The sequence below is a fragment of the Gopherus flavomarginatus genome, chromosome 21 (assembly GCF_025201925.1).
Source record: "Gopherus flavomarginatus isolate rGopFla2 chromosome 21, rGopFla2.mat.asm, whole genome shotgun sequence".
Taxonomy (NCBI): Eukaryota; Metazoa; Chordata; order Testudines; family Testudinidae; genus Gopherus; species Gopherus flavomarginatus.
Window position 1 is genome coordinate 11,014,757 of NC_066637.1, and position 17,268 is coordinate 11,032,024.

Below are 17,268 nucleotides of genomic sequence, written 5' to 3' on the forward strand. Positions count from 1 at the left end.
AGGGAACCTCTCTTGAATTATAAGATAGTCTATGACTAGAGTTTATTAAAAATGCACTCTTGCTCCCAAATATCTAATACACAAATATACTGAGTAAGGGAGCCATTTTTATAACAATCTTGCACCTTCCTGTAGAATGGAGGCTTTAAGAAACCCACAAGTATTTGCAAATCAATTAAAATATAAAATATAGCAGTTAACAGCTCCTTTCTAGTACTGGAAAGAAGGGAAGCAATTTCTATGTTGCCACACAGTAAGCTCACTGGGATTTGTGGGAACTCTGAAAGATTTCATTTACATATTAATGCTGCAAGCATTTTGTGAGGGGAAGTGGAGAGTTCTTTAGCACCAGTAATGAGCAGAGTAAAAGACAGAGGAGAGGAAGGTTAAAGTCCCCATGAGGTGTTTTGTTTTCAATAATTTTAGACTGTTCATAATGCCCTTTAATAAGCTGCTTGCTCAGCTATGAAGCTTCAGCAGCCTTTATGTGAGTGAAGATAATGCTGTTCCAGACACCGAAACTAAAAGTTGCGACTAAGGATCCCATCTAAAAAAAGAGGATTGTTTTGCCTCTACTGATTTATGTGTTTCTTTCATTAAGGTAGTGGCTTTTAGAAACATGTCTATCAAAATAAAAAAAAATTATTTTTGAAATCCCTTCCTGGTTATTTATTACAATCTTAGTTTACTACTAAAGGAATTAGTCAAAGCCTCATTTACCTTTTCATCCTTCATGATGATGTTTAGGATTTATTACACTTTATACACAATGCAAACAAACCAGACTGGTCCAGTTTTACTTACTATTTATAGTCAATGTCACTGTCTAGTCTCATTAGATAGCTGCAGTGTATAGCATTTGGGTTTTCAACATTGTAGTGGATTATCTGTGTAAATTTAGATAAGAAAAACACTTCATTAAACTGAAAAAAAACTATTGTTTGATTTTCTACCAAACCTATAGTTTGGTAGAAACCTACTAAAATATCATCCCCTTTTTAGATGTAAAACTCTAATGTTCCACAGAGTGTATCAGAGAAGGATGTTCTGAAAACTGGGGGTTCAATTTCAGTGCTGATTGAAGCAGGCACAACTCTACTGATGTCAACAGAATTATACCTGCTTTAAATTAATTTGTCCCAAAGTTTCATAATCTCACACTCTGCATTGAAAGCATCTGATATTCATGAACCATTATTAGTTTAGAAACAATTCTAAATATTATCTTTCTTCAGTACTTGTCTTTCTTAGTTTTTATAATTAGGGGCAGTTACATGAAAACAGGATCTATTTTTCTTAAAATTCTGTCTGATCTTTGCCCATCTTAAGTTACCACTCTCTCTTTGACAGCAAAACTGTCTGCTATAGAAATCAAATATTTCAGGTAAGGAGCAAGGCGATAAACAATGTTCAGGAAAACTTGCAAGCTGTCAAGATTTCCCATGAAGCCACAGTAACTCACTAAAATTAAAGATGTTAAGCTTTTAGAAAGTTGCTTTCACTCACACAGCAACAACTCTGAACACAGAGGAAACTGCTTTTATACCAACAAACAATTTGAAGCGTCACCAAAAAATTAAGTACCACCTCCTAGGAACATCAATTATTATCTGGTGCTAAAAGCTCTCGGACACACACTCACCTCCTTAACTATACAGTTGGAAATCTTTATTCCTTCTTACTTTATAATTTACCTACTACAATGCTAACAAATCCCTGCATTTAATCATTCCATTTCGTAAACAGCTTTCATTTATTTAATGAAGGAATTAATTTTTATCAGAAAAATAATTTCAATATACATAGAATTTCTAATAAAGGGTAGATTTCTTCTCTTACCAGATTTCTGTCTCTATCAAAAGCTTGTCAGAATGGGGACTGAGTGCGTCTGTGACTCATGAACACATCAGATTTCCACAGTCACGCTTTCTCTGTGGGGTGCTGTATAATAATAGTATGCCGCTCTACTCTCAGCCAGCTGTTCCATTTGCCAATGATATTTCACATACTTCCTCCACATTTAGAGCTTAAAAAAAAAAAAAAAAAAGGTGGGGGGAGAAGGGAAGGGATAGTTTGTATCTAAAACAGCTAGTCAAAAGGGAAAAAATATAACAATCTTCATCAAACGTCGGAATCTAAATTGTGCAGAATTAAAGTGAAATTAATTCTTTGTATGAGCTAGAAGTAATAAAAGTGTATCAGTGGAAACACAATCTCTCCAGATGTACTGCGATAAGGAACCTTAGGATTCTGGCATCCAGGTAAAGGACAGACTGAACCTGATAAGAAATTGGACAAGCTTATTTTCTTCTGTAGAAAGGAAAAGAAATCCTAGCTGATACAGAGCTGTAAAATGTGCATCTGAGAAATGTTCTTATGGCTGGAGAAAAGGTTCAGATATTTAGGGATCTGGGGCAAAAATCTGTCTGGGGATTGGTCCTGCTTTGAGCAGGGGGTTGGACTAGATGACCTCCTGAGGTCCCTTCCAACCCTGATATTCTATGATTCTATAAGCCGCACTAAAAGGAGAAGGAAGATTGCATGAAAGGCTGTTACAGAAACATCTACAGCTCCTGGTATCATTAGGTCAACATCCAAATTTAAACTGACAGGAAGATCTGGCACATATGCCTTCTATAAGCAGTCAAGCAAAACTCACCAGTGAAGAAAGATTTCCTGCTCAAATTGGCATGAAGTATTTACAGATACTGAGCTAGAAAGTAATACTGCCTGTATTGTAACTGTTTGAATGATCCCCATTATTGTACAGAACCTGTGTGCACAGATATTTTACAGTTAAAAGAACAATGAATGCAACACACATGTAAGGCACCAAGTACAGTTCTTCCATTTGGACTAAGAAGCAACCACTACCCATCTACAAAAGCAAATGCTGTAAGCTCTACTTAGTCTATACCAACTGAGTCAGAGGCCTGATTGCCACACAGTAAAAAGCTGTAGTGTACACAGGATAAAACTGTCTTCCAGAACCAGGCTAAGACTCAGGACAGTATGAGGTTTTATTTAGCTCCACCTAAACTCTGTCCTGGATTTTAACCTAATTCTGGTGTCACAGGCGCCATTTGCACTACAGCTTTTAACCATGTGGTAAGCGTGTCAGGAGAAAACAGCATTGCAACTGACGCCTCTGATTACTTATAGCATAGACCAGGATTATGATTGGGGCTGTTTGTTCCTACTTACAACCTATTTCATGCTGCCCCAGAAATCTGGGAAAATAATGGTAGCTTGTAGTCCATACATCCTGGGCAACAGCAAGAGGTCACAGAGTGGGCCTCTCACTGCCATTTCCTAGTGCTTCCCTGTCTTTTCAATACAGGAGGTTAAATTACTCCAGAAGACTCCCAACAGGGCTTCCATTGTTTGCCAATCAACACTCAGAGATACAATGGCATTCATTCATGTCCAGAGCAAACATGCAGGCAGCGAATGTTGGTATGTGTACTCTCATTTTGGATTTTTTGGGAACAGTTTGTCTGAAATCCTGTCTTTCTACAAACAGTCTTTTTTAAGTTACAATGTGTTTTTATGCTTAAGCTATTCAGTAGGGACTAACTCCAGACAAGACTGAATTTTACAGGCAAGCTAAGGAATAGCCCTGAAAACTGACCCATTTGCTGGGACTCAATGTGTTTCTGAAAAGATCTACTCACTACTATCACACTGAAAAAGATGACATTTTAATAGAGAAATACACATTCAGAAAAGTGGAAAATAGCTGATCTCTTTCAAAGAAGACAATCATAGTCAGCTTGATTTTGTGTTTTTGAAATACCACTTAGTGTTTAGCCTCAGAGCACACATTGCTATGGGGTACAGACAGTGAGGTCCCAAAGTGCACTTTAAGACTGTTCATTTCATGTTGTTTTGTGATTAAGATTGAAGTCCTCCACCCACCCCTACAACAGTTTACAAAAAAATCAAATGAGCAAAAAAACCCAATTACAATATGATAGAAGTCCAATGTTGCTGAGAACAGGAGAAACTCTAGCCCCACACACCTCTTCATTGTTTTGATTTTTCTACTTCAACACTGGCGAGAGCAAAGACTTTGTCTCCAGATCCTATGGAGGGAAAAACAGAAATAAAAATTGTCTTTATCTCATCACCACCATCCCAGTTTAGAGAAACATAAGTTATTAGCAGGGACTGTGTTTTGGAGGGGTTCATTTTTGATACCTTAAATCAGACAAAACAACACAAGAGTACTTTTGAGGCAAGAAGTCAAACCTACGTTTTGAAAGCAAAAACATTTCAGGTATAACTTGTTAAAAAATGGGGCCATATTCTGGCTTCAGCTATATTATGTGCATGCCTGAAAAGCTGTGGCCAGGTAAGTAGCTGCAAGGTTGATGGCATCCACCCAATTCTAACCCCTTCTAAACCTAACGAGATCCAAGCTTCCCAGGACCTTGAAGCTAGAGCCATGAGAAGACGCATTCCAGGGTAAGGCCTCAAGTTCAGCAAGTTCACACACTGGCCTGGCCCTTCACACGCCAACGATTACCCCGCTTCACTGGAAGCATGCCCGTGGCAAAGAGGAGTAATCAGTATAGAGGCTCACAGAAGCACTGCTTTCTCCTCAGTCTGAGAAGCAACTGGACTGAAATCTGGCCCAGAATCTAGATTTAATATTGGAATGTGTTGATAGGGAAAATTAATTGCATACTGAATGCACATTCAGTCTTGTCACTTTGATGGGGGGTGTTTGGCTATGACAGTGGTGAGAGAAGATGCGTTTCACCCCTGTACTGTTTGTTGCTATGGCAAGAAACTGCAGAGCTCTCAGGGCCAAGAAAAGAAAAGGTTTTTTTTCCAGGAGTGCTGGAAGAGGACAAGGAATTTGAGCAGAAATCATGTTTATCCCTAAAAATGTCCCTATTTACTAGGTATAACTCCCAAGGCCGCCCCATTACGTGGAACACCTAATGTTTTTCTCCACATTAGGTTTCTTCCACATTGTTCTGATTTTTCCATAGAGCAGTATATCTAAATTTTACCAGCATTATACTAGGACATATATTTTTAAGTGACGTGGATATTTTTCATCAGATTTTCCCTTTTAGATCCCACATCATGTAGCCATTTCTTTCCACTAGTGCATGGGGATGCTGAGAAGCTTTGATGTTAGGGGTATCAAGAAACTTACCAAGGTCACTAGAGACTCTCTCAAACTGGCTGAGGGCTGCACCTGCATTTGCTGACAGGAAAGTCTCATCATCTGGAGTCAGCTGAACCAAAAAAAAACACACACACGTATACATTTTAGAGCATGAGCTTTCATGGGTGAATACCCACTTCGTCGGATGCATCCACCCACGAAAGCTCATGCTCCAAAACGTCTGTTAGTCTATAAGGTGCCACAGGACTTTTTGCTGCTTTTACAGATCCAGACTAACACAGCTACCCCTCTGATACTTGTGTATATATGAAATATTTCAGCCTGTAGGACCTGTGGATCTGATATGCTTTTAAAGTGATGGCATTATCTGACTGGTGTGAATGCAAAGTAAGCACTGGTGAAAAATTCTCTCTGTCAATCAAACATTCTTTCTGTCAATCAATAGAAAAGGGAGAGCATAAGCAGCATTGCTGCAGCTTCATCCAATTGTATCAATGAACCTCAATGCCGAACTGCAAAGACTACCTTTAGGAAAGGTTATCCTTCATCTTTGTGCTGAGGCTGTCAACGAGGATGCGAGCGACAATGGTGTTTTTATGATTTGGACACCTAGCCATGAGGAAATTGATTCCAGTCCAAACTTATTTCACACAGGCCAATGAACAGACTAACAGCTTTCAGCCACTTACCTGCTATGGCCATATTAAATCAATGACTTAGAGATGACAGTCTGTTTCACTACAATCCTGAACCATCTGGTCACGTACATATGTATTTTGGTTTTTATCATGTGGCACTCCAATGCTTTGTGACAAGTCACATTTATGAATACACAATAATGAATTAGCATCACAAAGTTGGAAAACCCAGGATACGAAGAGGTAAGATCAACTTCTTATTTAGGAACTCATCAAGACTGCATTCTGATTATTAAAGCAAGACAGAAATTGATGTGTCTGATACGAGCCTTCTAAACTGTTGGTGTCAGCAATATAGCAAATTCCCGTGAGTGAAGCCTGCTGCATTCCTTTAGGAGCCCTGAGCATTTTGTCACCTCCCATCAACCATCTTCAAGGACCCAACTCTCCTAGATTCCTTTCCCAGGGTTTGGGTGCCCTGTCTTTGAAGCACTCCCAGGTCCCAGCTACTAATGGAGTGGGAGTTTGCACCTAGAAAATGAGCCTTTATAACTATGCTATTCTGGAAATACCTATTTAAAAAAAAAACACTTTCAAAAGACAAAATCAGTGTAGCTCTCACATACTGATAAGGCTAGTTTACTGCACTGCACCAATGGCAAAAATTGAACACTTGTGAAATAATTATTTAGATGAAGGAAAGAACTGAATACACATCAGAATAATGGAGAGCGTGAGTTCCCTTTAAACATTATAGACTCCTTTCCAGGTTTTAGTTCTTGAAAATGTAAGATACACTACAGCCATCAGGTAAAGGATGTCAACATTGTAAAATAACTGGAAAACTGGAGAAAAATTATAAATAAATTACATAACTTAGCTCTGCTGCCTAATTACTCATTTAGCAACCCGTTGCAATGCAAATGCTTTGAGGACCATTTAATTGGAATAGATCTCATGATATTTAGCCCTTATATAGCATTTTATCACTTGAATGTGTTGTACAGACATCAAATTAATCTTCACAACTCTGAGGTAGGTTAATCTTAATTTTAAAACTAAGAAATACAGGTGAAAGATCATGCTCAAAATACAGAGTACCAGTTAGGATTAGAACCCAAGAGTCCCTGACCCTTATCTTCCTTTTCAATATACTATGCCACACAGCCTCTCATCGAAAGTGCTGTACACTTAAAGATGTATTGAAATGAATTTCAAAACAACATCCTAAATCACCAACAGATTGGATGGAAACACTTAAATTACAAATAAATGCTTTTTAAACCAAAGTATTTCTAAATCATTCATAGATTCATAGACTCTAGGACTGGAAGGGACCTCGAGAGGTCATCAAGTCCAGTCCCCTGCCCTCATGGCAGGACCAAATACTGTCTAGACCATCCCTGATAATGTCCTCCTTCATCCTTCCTCAACAACCCAAATCCCAGTTCAAGTTTTTGTGTGTTTTCTTTAAGACCTGATGAAATCAGAGGTCCTATCTACACTGTAACTTAAATCAGTACTGTAACCAATTAGCCTCTTAGAGACAGCTCAGCATGGTTTGAGCCCACAGAAAACATGGTAATATATGGCTAGCACTTAGAAAATCAGCCACACGTTCAGCACACTTTTACTTCTGGGGGCATTCTGCACCAAAAAATTAAAAATTCTACACACAATATTTCAAAATTCAGCAAATTTTATTTGTCAAAATGGCACTACATAATCACGCCAGTTTCAATTATTTTGGTAATTTATTTCAAAATACCTGTCAGCCAGTTTTCAGAATAGCACCTGTGTTAGTCTGTATCCGCAAAAAGAACAGGAGTACTTGTGGCACCTTTGAGACTAACAAATTTATTTGAGCATAAGCTTTCGTGGGCTACAGCCCACTTCATCGGATGCATGTAGTGGAAAATACAGTAGGAAGACATATATATACACAGAGAACATGAAACAGTGGGTGTTACCATACAGACTATACACACTATAATGAGAGTGATCAGTTAAGGTGAGCTATTTTGTCAGTCAGTATGTCTAACAATACAGACACACACAAAAATCCCCCCAGGAGTAGAAAGTTAAAGAAACTCCTATGACAACCCAGGTCCTGTTTCTCTGCCCCCTTTCCTCCCTGAAGCCAAGCCAGAGGGCTAGACACCCACAACCCCTCTCTCCGAGTCCAACTGCAGTGCCCCTCCAAGCCAATACACCCAAACCCCTTTCCCCCCAGAGCACAGCCACAGGCCCCCTCTAGATTAGATACCCCCATCCCCTCCCACCCTGAGCCCAGACGCAGGGGCCCCCCTTGCCCATATACCCACATCCCCTTCCCTCAGAGCTCAGACTCCTGCCCCTCTCCCTCTGCCAGTGCCCAGCCGTGGTCCCTTCTCCCCCCACAGAGCCCATGGATCCAGAGGGAGAAACAGTCTGATAGTTCCAGGCTTGCACGGCTGCCCTCTCCTTCCCTTATGGCATGCGGGAAACAGGAACCCTCTAGCTTCCTTTCCCTCCCCCGGCAGTGTCTTCTATGTGCGAGCTGTGCTCTGCTGGGTCCAGTGGCCTCTAGTGGCAGCCAGCAGCATTGTAGTCCATGTCTGAGGAGGGGAATTCTATGCACACCACGTTACTTTCTTCAAAATTCTGTATTGCACAGTGGCGCAGAATTCCCCCAGGAGTAACACTTTCTGCAGTATACACAGACCTTCCCTATCTGTATTTAGTACGTAACTGGTTCCTCCCTCCCAGTTTCTGTACCTGGAACAATATTCTACCTCATGTGTCTACTGGGAATGTCTAAGATAGTAAATGACAGCTGATTATATGAATTGATTATAAGAGAAAGTAAACAAGATAGGAGGTGCAGTAGATGTACACATAAAAAAGCTGACAAATGACTGTGCAACTTTTCTCACAAATTTGTGGACACAGCTGCATTACTGGTTCAAATTAGTGTGATAGAGTCATATTTACAACATAGCTGGGGCCCAATATCAAAAATATTGTAAAGAGTGCAGCTCCTTGCCTTTCTTTAGTAGTTAGTGATGTTATAAACTCTCACAAGAGAAACACAGATACTTGAACTCAGACTTTGGCAGCTTAAAAAAGACTTCCATTTAAACTATAGTTAACCAAGTCTATCCAAGTTATCTGTTAATGATTTAAGATCTTAAGTCACTTTTGCAATTATTTCTTGCAAGACATTTTAAGCATCAGCATCTTTTGGGAAAATCCAGGAATAAAAATCTTTTGGACGAAGGTACTGATTAAAATTAATACTGTTACTGGGACACAGGTGCATGAAATACAAGTCATGTTTTCCACATGAAATATCCAAACCCCAGGCACTATCAAAAGAAAACAACTAATGGAATATTATTCAAGTAACTTGCAGCGAAACACATACCAAGACACTGAAAAGCTAATGTGAATCTGACATCACAAGAACAGGCATCTTCCTCCATGGAAACTGTTTCCTTTTTAAAGCTATCATACATGGTGACCCTTTCCTTCACAGCCTGGCAATAGGAAAATATAACTGTTCCCCTCATCCCTCTAGTGGTTAGAGACAAGAATTAAGTCAGGATTCCTGGGTTCTATTCCCAGTAATTCCACACACGCAGCAAGTCACTTAATGTCCCCTAATACAGTTTACTTACCTGCATAGTGGGGATAATACCTACCTTTCAAGGGTGAAGTAAGACAGTGTATTATGCAGGGAGGGATAGCTCAGTGGTTTCAGCATTGGCCTCCTAAACCCAGGGTTGTGAGTTCAATCCTTAAGGGGGCCATTTAGGGATCTGGGGCAAAAATCTGTCTGGGGATTGGTCCTGCTTTGAGCAGGGGGCTGGACTAGATGACCTCCTCAGGTCCCTTCCAATCCTGATATTCTAAGCCTTTGATATTTTCTTTCCATGGCTGGGTGGTAAATTAGGAACGAGTGGTATTGCAACTTGTTTAAGCAGGTACAAATTGATGTTAGTTATATGTCATGAACTCAGGTGACAATCAATGAGTCCACTTTAAATTGAGGTCATGATCAACCATCCATGAAAGGGCTCATACAAAAGCTCATTATTGTTCTCTATCCTCTCTATAGCACACTCTTCAGGGAGGCCGAGTGACACTGAAATTTAGGTTACGTCTAAACTATGAATTAGAAGTCTGATTCCCCTGCTCTCACCAAGCTAGCACAAGTATAAAGAGCAACGTAGCCATGGTAGCACAGGCAACAGAGGCACAGTTGGGTTTCAGGAGGGTTTGCATTTGGCACAGTTGAATTGTGCTTCCACTGTCACTGCCTGTGCTATGGCAGCTACATTCCTATTTATGCTCTTGCTAGCTCAATGAGCGCTAGTGCAAGTGGGTGTACACAAGCAGGGGATTGACATCCCCTAGCTCATAGTGTAGATGTAGCCATAGGGATGTTTGTGCCACGAGGCTTGATTTTGTATTACACAATATAACTGCATTCTCTCTATACATATGTAAGGCACACAAAAACAAAACAACTGTTTAGCAAGATAGAATTTCAATTCCCTCCTCATAGACTTTAAGGTCAGAAGACACCATCATAATCATAGCTCAATGAATGACAGATATCAATGCTCATATTGTTACCTTCTCTCCAAGCTTCCTGAGGGCAGTTAGGATTTCCCCTTTCTGCTGCGTGTATAGGTCCCGTCCCAGTTTCCCAACCATCAGATCTCGGTCCATCTGAACAAGAAATAATATTTTTTTCATATGTGGAAAATTTCACATGAAACTACTAGAAAATTAACAACCTGAACACCCCAAGAGCCTACATTTAGATTCCTTTTTTAAAAAATCCTGTTAATGAATATGACAATTGTGAAAGTGTGTGGGAAAGAGCTGTGAAAAAGCCCCACCACAGCTCTGCCAGTGTCCTTTAATTCTGACTTCAGAATGTTTGGCTATTCCAATCTTGGACGAGTTCTGAACAGAGGTTGCTATTTATGTCAAGTTGTGTGGTAATATTCTGAGGACAAACATCCATAGGCTAACGCCCCCACACTTCATTTCACTTGTATCCTATCCAGAATCGGAATCCAAATCTCTGGAGATGAAAGGCTAGTGCACTAACCAGTCCCTCAATCTGAGTTCCAAGATCATGGCTCTTCTTCTGAATTTATATTTGTGATAATGGAAGTATTTCTGGTGCTCAGTTTACTAAGTGTGTATTCACTCACGAAGATGGTATTCACCCACGAAAGCTCATGCTCCAAAACGTCTGTTAGTCTATACGGTGCCACAGGACTCTGCTGCTTTTACAGATCCAGACTAACACGGCTAACCCTCTGATACAGTTTACTATTGGTTACCACAATTTTTTGGGCTGTATTAGGAAAATAAGGAGGGAACACAAGTAACATTTTCAGTCCCCATGCCTAACAGTGAGATAGCTATTTGATGCTGACCAGATTCTGAAAGGCATCAGAAGATTCTCTGTCACCACAAAATTCACACTGACCCTTAATTTGTGGAGATTGGAAGGACAAAAATCAGGCCAGTTGAAATAAACCTATTAGAGCTAGATTCTGTCTACAGGAATCTTTACCTCTGCCAACCTTGTCCGTAACTGCCCTGGCTGTTTCTTTGCAAACATTCTAATGACTTCTGGAGTTTTAAAAGCCTGGCTGATGGCTGCTTGTATAGCCTGAAAGAAAAAGAACAAGCTAAAAGAATGAGCACATCTAACAGCAAACAATATGAAATACAGCCACATTACACCAGATTCACAAATGCTGAACAGCACCCTCTGCCTCAGTTGGTAAGAGACATTCAGGCCATGTCTACAATATCACTTATATTGGCAAAATTTGTGTTACCCAGGGGTGTGAAAAACACATACCCCCAAGTGACATACGTTTTGTCGGCATAAGTTTCCAAACCATATATTGGGTATGGGAACAAACAGAAACACTACACTTTGTGAACAGTCCTCCTTGACTTTTGGGCTTTTTTGCTTTATTACTTATTCTACCCTCCTTATGGGATTAAGAGGCATAGTAAATGTGTCTCTTCCGTTTCTGTAACACTTTGACCTTATTTGCATAACTAACTTAGCATTTCAATTTAAAATTATTTTCTCCCCTTCATCCTGAAACACCATTTAAATCATTTAAAGCTAGGAAGAAACTGGGACAGGAGGGCTAGATTGGCACTATGGTGGAGCTAGAAGGGCGGGGGGGGAGAGAGAGATTGAGAAAGGAACTAGGGAACAGGGGTCTGTATTGGGACTGTGAGGGAGCCAGGCAGGAACTGGGGTTTGGAACATCAGGGGGCTGGAGAGGAGCTAGGTGATGGGGGGGAACGACACTGGACTAGGGTTATGGGGGAGCTGGAGAAGGGCAGATTTTGCAATCAGGAAGGGGTCCCTAATCTATTCTTGCGCCAGGGTCCCCTTGAGCCTTGCTATGCCACCCAGCAGATGGGGTAGGAACTTCTCACACCATGTTGCCCTAAACTTAGTTGGTGAGGTCTTCCCCACCATCTTTCATATCAGACTCCACTTAATAAGGTGTCCGCTATATTTAAGCCCTGGCCTGGAGATACACAACTCTATTTCTACATATTTCATTACCCTGATTCTTAAATATAGCTTTAATTTGAAAGACTACAGATTAAATCAACATATACTTGATTAATGTGGAATATTCATGTTATATATGAGTTTGTGTATGTGTGTAGAACAGACAAATACAAAGGTGTAAATACATGTATACAGTCTGTATATATATACACACACACACACACTCATACATACACACACACACCAGTATGTATTTTCACCTTCTTTTTCACAAACTATAGGTATGACGTATGCTATATTTAGAAAGATACCACACAGGAGACTTCCAAGGATGAATCATCCTTACCAGCTGCATCCCACTGAGTTCATCTATCAAAGTCATATTTCCAGACATGATCTTCTTCAGTGAGTCATTGAACTCACTTAATTGTTCTAGAGTTTCTTTTTTGGTTTCTTCATACTCATCTGTATCCAGTTCCTCTCTAAAGGAAATTCAACAAGCCCATCAATTCTCAAGATTAAACCCAGAAACACACAATTTATTATCTATTGACAAATAGCTGAAGTACAGACACTACCTACAATAGTGTGCTTGCACCAGGACTCTTGTATAGCTCCTCGTCTGTTAGTTGGATTAAGAATGAAAGCTACTGCGATCATCATTAGGACTCAGTGTAGTTAATGAAACAACTGCTCTCAGAAGACAATGAAATAGGAGAATAATGATTGTCCAACATTTCACTCTCTCAAGGGTGGCCTAGGAAGTTCTAGCCTCCTCACAAAGGAGTCTCAATACTTCACTGCTGAAACTAAGAATTCTTCACTTTCCATAAGAACATATCTTAACTTTAATATTGTGCTAGATGAGGCAATACAGGGTCCAATTAAAAATAAAAATAAACTAACACCTATGTGTGGAGTAAAGGTTCCCACACTCATAGTAAGCCATAGTAAGAACGGCACTGAGACTTTGAATCTTGGTACCATGAGGGAACATTTGTGCAGTTCCAGTGGGAACTACTTTTCTAAAACATACCTGAAGGTCTGTCATTCCAGAGGCTTATTTCAAGAATGAACATGAAATAGCATACTCAAAGAAGTAGCTTGTTTACAATCATACTTTCTTAATAATAATCATTCCTTTCACCCACCATTTGTCTATTTAGATTATAAACTGTTTGGAGAAGGGACTCACTATGTATATGTGCAATACCTAACACAATGGGCCATAATCTTAGCTGGGGACTCCAGAAGATGATACTACAAATTATTTATTTTCCCTTCCCAAAAGAGTTGTACTCCTGACCCCAAAGTTTGCCCCATTGTCTACACTCGTACTTCCTCTTCTCATACTCAGTTACAGTAACCTTCTCTCTGAGCTCAAGAGGGCTGAACACTTCCTCTCAAGGGCTATGGCCAGTCAGTGTCATTTCTTGAGTTGCCCAAGGAGAGACTAGAGGAGCAACTTGAAACATACAGTAGAAACTCAGAATTAAGAACACCTTGGGATGGAGGCTGTCCAAACTCTGAAACGTCTAACTCTGAAAAAGGCGTTATGGACTTCAACCACTGGGGAGGGGCTGCAGCCACAAAGGGTTGGGGGTGGGGAGCACTGGGTCTCCAGGCTTCAGCCTGACAGTTCCGTTCCCGATTTCAGCCTGGAGGTGGGAGGCGCCAGACCTCAGGGCTTTAGCTACAGGGGGAGCACTAGGGTTGAGATCAGTGTTCCCCTTGTAGCTAATGCCCTGGCGCCCCCCACAGGGCTGAAGCTGGGAACAGAGCCACAGGGCTGAAGCCCCGAGCCTCAGCACATCCCCAAAGCAGAAGCCCTGAGCACTGGTGCTCCTGAGAGTCAGAAGCCCTGACCTCCCTCACCCTGCAGCTGCACCCCAGCACCACCATGCTGAAGCTCTGAGCCCCAGGGCTAAAGCCCCAAGGGAGTAAAGTATCTGTGTGTGTGCATCTCTGCTGCTGCCTTTTTACTTCAGGTTCCAGAGGGTGTCCAGTTGACTGGCATGTCCATAACTCTGGCGGTCATATCTTTGAGATTCTACTGTACTGCCTCTGATGAAAAGTACAATGGCTTGGCAGGTTTCTACCTCCTGCCAAGCTGGAAATTCAGGATCAAGTTCTGACCTTGGATACCTATGTGGAAATGGCCTCCAGATTACCAGAAGTCTTAGAATTTTGTGCAGCTTTGTTAAAAATACAGTAGTATGGAGCAGGGTAGGCACACTCCACAGAATTCTGCTGAGACCACATCTAAAATACTGCATGCAATTCTGGGTGCCTCATTACCAGAAAATCACTGACAAATTTGAGTGAGTTCAGAAGAGGAACAAAAATGCTTCTGAGGTTGGGATAATTCACTGATGAGGAAAGAACAAATACTATGTGTAGGCTGACTAAGCAATAGTTAAGGAAGGGTAGACAAGATTGCCATCTACAGCTATATAAAGGTTGTAAACATCAAGGTGGGAGGCAACTGCTTAGGGTGACAGAGTGGAATATTACATTAAGAGCAATGGGATGAAATGAAGAAAAGGAAAATTTTACCAGAAGGAATCTTATGACAGTGAGCTGTATTAGTTTGTGGAATAATTCGTGAAAGCAAGTGGTAAAGCCCTATTGGTAGGAACTTTTAAAATTAGGTTGGACAAAGACATCAGAAAATTCACTGAAGAACATTTCTGCAGTGGCATGGAGGTGGGCTAAAAAAGTGTTTTCCATCTCTGTTTTTTATTAATCCCTTAAGAGTTAATATTCAAGGACATCACTGAACCATTTGATTATGTTTTCCATGCTGCACACAAAAACAAAATAACTACAATGAAAAATAGGAACAAACATCAAGAATAGCATTTTTTTTAAAAGATAGTGCACAATAATTTTGAATTCTGTGAACAGGTGATGATTCCATTCTTCACAAAAGTAGTACAATGTCACACTCCATCTAAGAATTTCAAATCTCCAGGAAAACTGCAACACATTTTCCTGAACTCTGTTTTTTCCTGTAGGGGCCATTCTTAAACATGGAAAGAGTAGAAAAAGTTCATCTGAATTTGTCCTCCACTGCTTAATCCAAGAATCCCTACGCTGATTTAAAAACAAAGCCTCAAAGAACTGTGACAGGAATACTGAAGGGTGCAGCATTTTCTTCTGCCAGCTCTTGCTGGAAAAATATTTACATTTCAAAGGGAGACCCTGCCTTTTCATACCTGCACTCCTCCAGGTCTTGCAGCTGCTGCATTAACCTGTCCAACTGCTCTTCCAAGTTCTGTTTTAGTTTACTGGTCTCTATTGCTCCTCTTGAAGCCATTTTAAATCTTTATATGGAAAGTGCACACCTGTAAGACAGAGCACATTTTACTGATATCCAGATATGTACCAACTGAATTTAAAATGTGTCCTGGCAAGTAGGGACTCTATACTACAATAAAGACCAATGTGCCCTAGAAGTGTTTCTTAAGAGATGATCCATGAACTACCTGTGATCTGCGGTGTCTTGCCTGAGAATACCCAAATAAAAACATTTGGAGACCCTAGCAGTGGCAGATTTGGTAGGCTGGGCAGGAATAGGTGCTCCATGGAATAACTTTTCCCTTAAAGTGGTCAATAAAGTGAAGAAGTTGAACAGCCACAGCACATCAAAATGGAAACATGACTGAAACCAAGAACCAATTACTAAAATCCTTAATCCTACATTATGGAATGGAATGCATTCTTGACATATTCTTTTCAGAATCAGATAAACTAGAGGGAGCCTAGGCTTGAATGCCTGAGGCTTTCACACAACATTATTACAACTATCAACCTTAAAAACTTGTGGTGTTTCCAATCAAACCTCCACTTCTCTAATAATAAGTTATCTGGGTTAAAAAAAACACTGATGTTCTTGGATAACTTGTTGATTGAAATATAATTTAGGCCCAAAAACAGAGATCTTAACACTCTGAACTGACGTCAATAGCCCTTTGTGATATACTTTACAAAAAAATGAAAAATATCCCAGGCACCAGTTAGAAAGTTATTAAACACTAAAAGCAACATGGGGGTGGGGGAAGAAAGGGAAGTATTTTGGTTGGGGAGAGGGGAGCTTTAGCTGTTAGGGGTGAGAAGAAAACTAACTCCCTTAAAACGAGTGTGAGCACATACATTTTTATTTAGCTCCCACCCATCCCCTTTTCACTAACTGGTAAACAAACGGCAAACACCACCAGATAACCACAACTATACCAAACACATTAAAAGCCAATATCACCTCTATGACTGCCCCTATTCTCCTATCTACTTCCCGCCACAAACTCCACTCATACCACTCACCCTTCGTGCCTATGCACCCTTAGGCTGCCCTACGCCCAACATCTCCACAAGCCCCACAAGTTTACCCCAGCCTTTTACTTGGAACCCTCACACAGACGTGCTCCCCACCCCTAGCACCAGCCCCTTCCTCATAGTTAAGTGATAAACTGCATCTTGACTATTGCTTTGACCACCGCTCACAAGCCCCCAGCCTCTTACTCACACGCGTCCCTTCCCCAGGAGACGTGGACCGGCCTCACCTCAGGACGTGCGGAGGGGTCTCCCTCACTCCATACCTGTCCCTCAGCCTCCAGGGCAGCAGGGAGACCCGACCACACCCACTTCCGGAAAGGGGGACAGCTCCGGGCAACGGACCTACAGCCACTTCCGCGCCGAATAGCCAATCGAAGCACTCCGTGTGCGCTGCACTAGGCGGTCCCGTCAGCGCCTGCCACCCCAGGTCACAGGGGGTCCGACCTTTCGGCCATTCCGTGCAGAGCTGTGGCGGCGCCTGTCAGCCGGGTAAGCAGCTTGAGGGGTGGGGCGAGGAGCTCAGGGGCCGCGCCTGGGTTACGCTGTGTGGGGAAGGGAGCAGGAAATCTGGCTGCAGACGGGGCCTCAACCCTCCCAGG

General features: G+C 41.2%; 2 protein-coding genes across 9 annotated transcripts in view; one reads left to right on the forward strand and one right to left on the reverse strand.

The window, feature by feature from the left end:
* Positions 1–16,993, reverse strand: part of LZIC (leucine zipper and CTNNBIP1 domain containing) — a 33,041-nt gene extending 16,048 nt beyond the window's left edge. The window contains exons 1-9 of one of the 7 annotated variants that reach the window (XR_007770764.1): positions 16,897–16,993; positions 15,553–15,681; positions 12,681–12,816; positions 11,360–11,458; positions 10,402–10,497; positions 5,171–5,252; positions 3,968–4,085; positions 1,840–2,026; positions 631–887 (exon numbers count right to left, since the gene is read on the reverse strand). Coding sequence is in view for 4 of the 7 variants with exons in the window: in XM_050931454.1 (XP_050787411.1) it covers positions 4,027–4,085; positions 5,171–5,252; positions 10,402–10,497; positions 11,360–11,458; positions 12,681–12,816; positions 15,553–15,653 (573 nt within the window). In the remaining 3 variants the exon portion in view is untranslated. Of the gene's footprint in view, positions 1–630; positions 888–1,643; positions 2,027–3,679; positions 4,086–5,170; positions 5,253–10,401; positions 10,498–11,359; positions 11,459–12,680; positions 12,817–15,552; positions 15,682–16,859 lie in introns of those variants that run through there. The other 6 variants (XR_007770765.1, XR_007770763.1, XM_050931453.1 and 3 more) reach the window with 6 other exon arrangements.
* A 71-nt stretch (positions 16,994–17,064) lies between these two features.
* Positions 17,065–17,268, forward strand: part of NMNAT1 (nicotinamide nucleotide adenylyltransferase 1) — a 32,030-nt gene continuing 31,826 nt past the window's right edge. The window contains exon 1 of one of the 2 annotated variants that reach the window (XM_050931441.1): positions 17,065–17,158. The gene's annotated coding sequence lies outside the window, so the exon portion shown is untranslated. The remainder of the gene's footprint in view (positions 17,159–17,268) is intronic. The other variant, XM_050931440.1, reaches the window with a different exon arrangement.